At 43.2% G+C, this 9,545-nt stretch overlaps 1 protein-coding gene across 1 annotated transcript; it reads left to right on the top strand.

Annotated features, from left to right (window-relative positions):
• The first annotated feature begins 3,639 nt into the window (after positions 1-3,639).
• On the top strand, positions 3,640-7,486 carry ACRALDRAFT_2131570 (uncharacterized protein). Its single transcript, XM_071024020.1, has 2 exons — positions 3,640-4,380; positions 4,540-7,486. The coding sequence occupies exons 1-2, from the start codon at positions 3,730-3,732 to the stop codon at positions 7,330-7,332; spliced, it is 3,444 nt and encodes a 1,147-aa protein (XP_070880217.1). The 5' UTR covers positions 3,640-3,729; the 3' UTR covers positions 7,333-7,486.
• Positions 7,487-9,545: the final 2,059 nt, after the last annotated feature.

Here is a 9,545-nt window from a genome sequence, read left to right as displayed (position 1 = left end):
ATAGCGTCTTATTAATATATCGTTAAATGGATGCGGGGGCGCTACTAAGTCCGAAAGGGTATACTAACTATTCGAATAAGCCGAATCGGGTTCGGAATACTATCTTCGCTTCGTGGCTAGCGGCTACTCGGATCTTATAGAACGCAGTAACTATATCGAGTTTTATAAACCACTTAGCTCGCTTTAGGTTTCGGAGTATCTTTATAATTAGTAGGAGAGGGTAGCGGTCTCTTTATATAATTATATTTAAGGCGCGGTAGTTATAATAGAATTATAGCCCCCCTCCTAGCTTCTTTATAAATAGAATAGGAGCTTTAGCGGCGGAGCTACTAGCTTATATAAACCCCTTATTAATTAGGTCGGTAAGGGTCTTCCGTAGGACTAGCAGTTCTTCTCTGGATATATTATAAAGAGGGCCCTAGGGTAGTTCTGGCTCCTTACCGTCGGGCCTTTGTATAAGGTTTACTTTATAGTTAACCACGGGTCGATAGGGGGGAAGGCGGTTTATATACGAATCGGAGAATAAATCAGGAAATCGTTATAGGATCTCCTTTAGGATATACTTTCGGGGGTTAACTAGAGACTTACCTTAAAGGGCCTTATCGATATCTTTAATACTAACTATATAAAGCGCTAGTTCCTTTTTTTCGAACCGTTACTTTCTTTATAACCGGCGTATAATACCGGCGAATACCGACCTAGTTATTATTTAAGCTCCGCGAATAGCTCTAATATTATCGGGCTTTTTTTCGCCCTAGAGTTAGATATTAATCTAAGCCACTCCGTGGTAAAGGCAACGTCTCTTTACGTAATAGGTAATATCGTTATATTCTATCTAGGGTTTCCCTAGGAATATATCGTAATCTAATCCTAGTATTATATAGGCGAATAGTTATTATATATATCCACCGCTCTCGAGATCGTATACGGCGATACCGGAACTCTTAGTAGACCCTATAGTATCGGAGAACCCCGAGAGGGGTCTTCTAGTCTTATCGATTAACGGGAGGTAAAGGGACTTTATAAGACGTTCGCTTATAGTAGCGTAATAGTTATATCTAGTATCTATAAGAGCGGTAATTAACTTCTTATTTATCCGCGCTTATATAAAAGCTAAGTAACTACTTCGCGACTATAATATAAACCCTTTCTAATCCCTCTATTCCTTTATAGTAGGCTTTAGTACCCGTTTTTATACTAAAGCTATTCTTTTTCCGAGTCTTTATTATTATCTATAACTCCTATATAGGTTATCTTATAGTCTAAGGTTACTAAGACCTTAGCTACGCGGCTATCCTTTTAATCTTTAGCGTCCTTTTTTTTTAAGCGGTATTTCCTAGTAAGGTATCCCTTCTTTCCGTAGTTATAGCACTCTCTCGTCTCTTTCGTCTTAGTCTATACTCGATTAACTCCTCCTATCTTTACGTCACTATTATAATCCCGGGTATAATTATTATTATTATTACTATTACGGGGTATTTAACTAAAACGCGGCCTTATACTAAGGGCTTCGAGTCTCTAAGTAATACTTTATACCTCGGCCACCTAAGTATAGTAATTATTTAGGAGTTTCGTAATAATAAGAGCGGTATAGAGGCGGCTACTAAGAGCTCCTTCTAGGAACGTGATCTTCGCCGTACTATCCTATTAACCTCCGCCCGCGATAGCTAGCTATCGTTTAAAGCCGGGTATAAAACTACTAAACGCTTAGTCTTCGCGTTATTATAACGTTTATAGGGTATTAGACGCGCGAGGTTATTCGTTAATATCCTTATATATACGATTAAGGTAATTAACGAAGTCTTCGGGGTTATAATAACCATCGGTTCCACCCGCCGCCTAAAAGGAGGTAATAACACGGCGGGGGGCTTTATCTAGATAGACGTTAATAAAGTACCACTTCTCGCGAGGGCTCTAGAAGAGGTATTAATCTAATAGAAGCTTTTTGCGTATTTCGGATAACTAGCTTATATACTCTAAGCGTTTTCTATTAAACTTATATAATGGTAGGAGTGCTTTGGTTTATGGGTTCGTAGCGGGTATCGGGTCGGGCGTATACATTAAGGCAGGCGTTTAGGACCCTTATATAACTTCCTTTAATAAGGTAGCTAGCCGCGGGGTAGCTATACGTTATTAGTTTTATATCGCTTATAGTAGCTAGTTAATAACGTTCTATTATTCTTAAATCTAGGTGGTTAAGGTAGCGATCTAAGTCTATAAAGGGTTAATAATCTCCCTCCTCCACTCCGTAGCCTTAGGCGACTCGCCCGCTAGGCGTAACGGAGCGCCGGGAGGTGGATTAAACTAGTGGTCTATCTCTATAGGCGCAGCGCGTGGGTTTCGCTAAGCTTTAGATATATAAGCGCCTAGTTATAAGTTATTTATAGAGTAAGGCCGAATAATTAAATTATCTAAAGCTAAGGAGAAAAGAAGGAAAAGGGGAAAACACTATAGGCGCTTACGACCTAAATATAATATCGCGGCGACCCACTAGACGCGCGATATAATTAGTCGGAAGATCCGGTGCTCTACCGGATTATCTCCACGGGGTTAACCCGTAACACTAATATCGTATAAAGTTAAACTTATATCTATTACAGACTATAAAAGAGTACTAGTTTACGATATTAAATATATAGGTAAACAAGGGCGAAAAGCACTATTATATATCTAATAGAAGTACCGCTATATTCGGAGCAGTGCATAACGTGGCTCTTCGAATATAACCTATCGGGCTTATCGGGGACCTTAGGCATAAATGCATAATATTTAATATTAGGCTTGTCTGGAACGACCGTAAGTCCTATTACCGCGACCGTAACTAGTAGGCTAATAACGTAACGTCCGATCTCCCTAAGTATTATACCTAATTTATATATAGAAGTTAAGTAGGTATATATAATCACTATAGAGGTACGTATATAGGTACCGCCTATCGTGTCACTTCCCTTATCTTATTAACTATTATAATTTTCCTAGGTATATAGGTATATAGGTATATAGGTATATAGGTATATAGGTATATAGGTATATAGGTATATAGGTATATAGGTATATAGGTATATAGGTATATAGGTATATAGGTATATAGGTATATAGGTATATAGGTATATAGGTATATAGGTATATAGGTATATAGGTATATAGGTATATAGGTATATAGGTATATAGGTATATAGGTATATAGGTATATAGGTATATAGGTATATAGGTATATAGGTATATAGGTATATAGGTATAATATACTAGATAGGAACCAGGCATATAGGCAGATAAATTCCTTGCTATATTATAATCCAGGGCTTATTTTAGCTAAGTTTAGGGGCAATATAGATATATTCTATAATAGGGAGGTAAGGGTAGAAGACGCAAATTAAATAGACGTTCTACCTATATAGGTAGGTGTACGGTATACCTACGTTATAATAGAGGTACGAAGTAGTTATACGAAGTATATACAGTACTTTGCGTTATCGCGTAGACCCACTATAACCCACTAATTACGGTCGGAATAGTAGGACTTACGGTCGTTCCAGTTAAGCCCTTAATGTTTTACCTACGGCGGTCACTTATAAGTAGCCTGAATTATCTAATAAAAAGAGGCTGGCTACTTTTAATTATGTTCATAACTATGTATATAATGATCCCCGGAATACCGTCAAACCCAGCAAGCCTCGCATCCTTGGAGCCCCTCATCGTTCGGGAACTTCCCAGGAAGGTCTATTTTCAATGAACGGGAGTTCGCCTGGGCCGAGCGGGGATGTCGACGACGTGTGTCTGTCAGGAGTTGGGAGACATCTAAACAACCAACGCCAATCTCGCTCAAACGCCATCGTCGGCGCGCGTTTCGACCCTCGTACGACCGCAAGCCGCGACCAGCAAACCAAGCGACGTCCTGCCTCGGAGCCCTCGCGAGCAAGAAGCCGATATCCCATTAGTGTGGATTGGGAGCTAATCCTTGCGCGAGAGATACCGGTTGACAGGGAGCATGAGACCTACCAACAACACCCGCCGGTGGTAGCAGGTGCCTTTTCACGCCATTTATATATCGAGGAAAACAAAGAAAACCATGACGGTGATCATCCGGTGCTTTCCAACGAGATAATAGCACCTCAATATCCCATCCGGCGAACGCGGCCTGCTGGGAGACCGTATTCAACGACTCTACTTGTGCTCGTCACCTCTCTCCTCGGGGTATCATTGCTCTGCACCATTATTAATTCGTCTTGGGCCCGCCAAATGGATGATAAAGGTTGTCGGATGTCGTACATGCGACCCTCATACATTCCATTACGGGAATTTGATACCGAGCACACTCGATTCGCGGCAAAATATTCGCTTTATCTGTATCGGGAACAAGGCATTGACCATGAACAGAAAGTAGCTTCTCCCCCCATCCATAATACCTCGAAAATCCTTTCTTCCTTCCGCCGCCCCTTCTGTTCCCCATCCATATATAATGTATACCCCTCCCACTCACTCTTTTACTCTCACCACCTCATTTCTATCGGTTATGCAAGGCCTAACTATCGCTTCTAGCTACGAGGTGTGCCTGTCCTATTCATACCGGGCAACGCTGGCAGCTACAGGCAAGTGCGGCCAATCGCTGCCGAAGCGGCGAATTATTTTCAGGAGGTGTTACATCGCCATGGCGGCACCGGCAACGACCAACATAATCTCGACTTCTTCACCGTCGACTTCAACGAAGATATTACGGCGTTTCATGGCCAAACGCTTCTAGACCAGGCAGAATACCTCAACGAGGCGATACGATACATACTCTCACTTTATATGCACCCCAACCTGGCAGCGAGGAATATACACCTTCCTGACCCCTGCTCGGTCCTAATTTTAGGTCATTCTATGGGAGGAATAGTGGCCCGCGCCATGTTATCCATGCCCAACTATCAATCCCACTCTATTAACACCATAATAACCATGTCCGCGCCTCATGCTCGTGCACCTGTCACCTCTGACAGTCGAATTGTCAGCATCTACAACGATATCAATGGTCATTGGCGCGGTGCGTATTCTCAGAAATGGGCCAGTGACAATCCGCTTTGGCATGTCACGCTTGTTTCAATCGCGGGTGGTGACCTTGATACTGTGGTGCCATCTGACTTCGCCAGCATAGAGTCCATAGTCCCAGAGACGCATGGATTCACTGTTTTCACCAGTGGCATACCGAGGGTTTGGACGAGCATGGACCACCAAGCCATCCTTTGGTGCGATCAATTCAGGAAGGTTGTGGCGCGTGCTTTATATGACGTGTTAGACGTTCACAGGCCTTCTCAAACCAAGCCGAGAGCCGAACGCATGCGTATCTTCAGGAAGTGGTTTCTCACGGGCATGGAAAGCAGCACTGAGAAGATGCTCCCTCTGACTGCACCAACCACGTCGCTTGCCCTTGACGATGACATGAGTGCCATCGTGCCGCCAGGCGAACGTCTAGTCTTGCGCCGATTGGGCGAAAGCCCGAAACCACACGCGTACTTGTTGCCCATTCCACCCCAAGGGTCACTCAAGGGTACACGCTTAACTCTACTCGCAGATGGTCTACTACATGGACCCGGAGAGTACGGGGAAATCGAAGTTCTATTTTGCAGTGCGTCTCCGTTGCAACATAAGCAGAGCATGGATTTCCCTCAGGCTAGCATCAGGCTCTCGGAGGGAAGCAAGAGGGCAACGGAACTGATTTGCAAGAATGCTGCTACGGACTCGGCTCTACTGCCGGCGTTGGCCACACTATCTCGCCCGGACTTAAGCCATGAACGGCCAAATCAACCGTTCTCATACCTACAGTACGAGATTGAAGATCTTGTGGAGCATGACTTCGTGGTTGTTATAGATAAGGCTGTCAAACGTACCGACGCGTTTGTGGTAGCCGAGTTTAGCGACCTGGCCCGGTTCTACAGAGTCCAAACTATCAGCCTGAGCCGACTACTTCTCTTTGGAATGTCGTGGACCTTGCCGTCAGGTCGTCCAGTAGCAACCGAGATCAGCATACCTAGTATTCAGTCCAGCCTCATTGCCTATGATCTCGAGATTATTGGAGAGCAATGTAACGGCACACCTGGCCTTTTTGCGCCTGCGATTAGCCAGCATCTCACCCAGCCGTACGAGTCAAAATTCTTTACCAATGCGAAATATGCCAGTCTCAGTATACACGGGGTCGCTCCTTTTATTCCGCCTCCCATGCCGCCCAAGGGTTCTAACAGACAAGGCCTTAGTCTTCAGTTCTGGACGGACCCGACATGCTCGTCCAATCTAGAAGTCCGGCTGACAGTAGATGTTCTGGGCAGTTTAGGAAAGCTTGTCCTGAGATATCGTACTGTCTTCGTCGCCTTTCCTCTGCTTGTCATGTCGCTGGTGCTTCGAAACCAGTTCATGATATACGACTCACATGGGGTCTTCATCTCCTTCACTGAGAGTTTGGATTCTTGCCTGAGGCATTCCCTGCCCCTGCTTCTTTCACTTCTCACGATCCTGTCCTTTTCACTGAAAGGCACCGGGTCGTCAATTCTAGGCATCTCGTGGCACTGGTGGTTCTCAGATATCCCTGCCTTGGATTTCCACAGCAACGACCTCCTCATTGGTACTCGAGACTCCTTTTTCTGGTATTTAGTGCCCCTTATAGGTGTGATATGTACCGGAGTCTGCGCCATTCTTCACTATGCTACTGTTGCCCTGACGCTGTTGTTGGGCGCAGTATGGGAATGGGCTGGCTCCGTGTCGGTTTTGCCAAAACAAGACAACATGATAAGGGCTGAACCACTTGCATGGGTGCCATCGTCACTCAGGCGGCGAATTCTTACGACTACAATCCTCATGCTCCTGGTTTCGGCCTTCATTCCCTACCAGTTTGCTTACTTGGTCGCATGTCTTGTCCAACTCCTCACCACTGCACGCGGCCTCCGGATAGCTACGAGTGCGGGCTCTCCGGCAAGCCGCGACTTTTACAACTATACCCATTCGATACTTCTCCTCATGCTTTGGGTTCTCCCAATCAACTTGCCCATACTTGCTGTATGGATACGCAACATTACCGTGTATTGGTTGACACCGTTTTCGTCCCACCACAATTTACTCTCCATTTTGCCATTCATCGTCTTGGTAGAAAATATGACAACGGGGAGGATGGTACCCCGTGCCCCGGGAAATTTCAAGCATTTCACGAGTGTTCTCCTGTTCGGGACAGGCGTATGCGCTGCTATATACGGTGTCTCGTACGCCTACATGCTACACTACGTCTTTAACCTTGTGGCTGCTTGGCTTGTTATCATTTACTCTACCTCATATAGGCGGTCTGTGGCCGGAGTCGGTGCCCTTTAGGGCCGGCGCAGGTAATATAGCCACGGACGGGATCTCGATAAACAAAGACACTGGATATTCCGAGTGTAGTGCCGACCGAACGAACCACTGTTCTAGCCAATTTACTCTTATTTCCTAGACTATATATAAAGTAATTTAACTATATTAATTACGATTCCTAATATAACCCTTAAGCTATTATTAAGATTATTATTGCCTAACTTTAAATACGGGAAACTTTAATAGGCGCCTAATTGCTAATAGCAGGCCCTTACTAAGTGGGTTATGACTCTATAAGTGCTTTTATATATAAACCGTATATTTATCTATACTAAGGTAGGGTCTCCCGCTATATAAGTGTAAGTAGTTTTATTATATTAACTAAACTGCGTATTTAAGGTTGTTGTTAATTATATAAGTATATAAATATAATCTCTTTATGTTATTCGAATTTTACTAACTACTTGTTACTCTACGCTAATTTCTGTATTCGGGTAGTAATTATACTCTTAAAATAGATGGGAATAGTGGCCTTTTCTTTATTATCCTCGTAGATCCTATAGCTTTAACATAGTACTATTATTATAGACTTATATATATTAATACTAGGTAAGATAAGCGATGCCGTTAATAAAGGCATAACTACTTCGTTGTATTCCTTATTCTAGGTTATCTTAAACCCTAATAAAAGCCTCTCTCTTTATACTATTCTCCCCGTGGCCCCTTACGCGACTCAAACTGGATATCTCTAGGGCGGCCCTTAGGCGGCCTCTAACACGAACTAGTGTTACGGGTTAACCCCGTGGATATAGTGCGGTAGAGCACCGGATCTTCCGAGTAATTATATCGCGTTCCCTATGAGTCGCCGCGATATTATATTTAGGTCGTAAGCGCCTATAGAGATTTCTCCTTTTTCCTCCTTTTCTCCTTAGCTTTCGATAATTTAATATTCAGCCTTACCTTATAAATAGCTCGTGACTAGCTGCTTATATATCTAAAGCTTAGCGAAACCCACCCGCTACGCTAATAAAGATAGACTATCACTTTAATCCACCTCCCAGCGCTCCGTCACGCTTAGCGGGAGAGTCGCCTAAGACTACGGAGTAGAGGAGGGAAATTATGAACCCTTTATAGACCTAGGTCGTAACCCTAACTACCTAGATCCAGGAATAACAGAACGATCTTAACTAGCTACTATAAGCGATATAAAACTAATAATATACGGCTACGCCGCGCCTAGCTACCCTATTAAAAGAGGCTATATAAGGCCCTTAACTATTAGGCTTAGCGTCTATGCCCTATCTAACGCCTATCTTAAATCCTTAAACTAAAGTACTCCCTTTACTATGGAAGTTTAACAGTAAATACTCAGAGTATATAAGTTAGTTATCCGAGATTCGTAAAAAGCTCCTACTAGATTAATATCTCTTTTAGAGCCCTTACGAGAAATAATACTTTATTAACGCCTGCCTTAATAAAGTACCTTACTGCGTTATCGCGTCCTTTTAGGCTATAGGCGAAACTAATAGTTAATATAATCCCGAAGACTTCCTTAACTACCTTAACTATATATATAACGATATTAACGAATAACCTCGCATAGCTAACGCCCTAAGGATACCATAATAGCGCGAGGACTAAGCGTTTAGGAGCTTTATACCTGGGTTTAAGGGATAACTAGCTATCGCTAATAAAGGCTAATAGGATAATACTATAAAGATTAGAGGCAGGATATTCCAACTATACTATTTAGATATTCCGACTATAGTTCTGACATGGGCCCACTTTCTTCCTATTTCAGAATAACAGATATAGCTACGGTCGTAAACCACTCTAACGCCTTTTGACGCCTTTTGACGCCTTTTAACGCTTTAAATTAATTTAATCGCTTAGATTAATTAAAGGCAGTAACTGAAACAATTAAAGCCGATCGTAGAAGAAATAGCTCCGCGACCTTCGCTAGTAATAGAGTACCACTATTTATGCAAGCGGCCTGTCTACTATTTGCAAGCGTCCCAAACCCAATTAGGAAGGTTACGCGAGCCCGCGCAGTAGTCTGTATACGCCACGATCTTGGCTGCAGATGTCCCGTACCGGTATATACTATGTATCACGACAAGGTTTTCTCTCCCTTGCTTATTACGAATGTCCGTTACTGTAAATTCACTGCTTATTTTGACCTCCTTGCATAAAGCTCTAGTTAATAAGAATATACGATGTCGTGATGGAAAAAG

Source organism: Sodiomyces alcalophilus, assembly GCF_042370955.1.
Source record: "Sodiomyces alcalophilus JCM 7366 unplaced genomic scaffold ACRALscaffold_1, whole genome shotgun sequence".
In the NCBI taxonomy this organism is placed as follows: domain Eukaryota; kingdom Fungi; phylum Ascomycota; class Sordariomycetes; order Glomerellales; family Plectosphaerellaceae; genus Sodiomyces; species Sodiomyces alcalophilus.
Note: the sequence above shows the minus strand (reverse complement) of the source record. Positions and strands in the feature narration are given on the sequence as shown.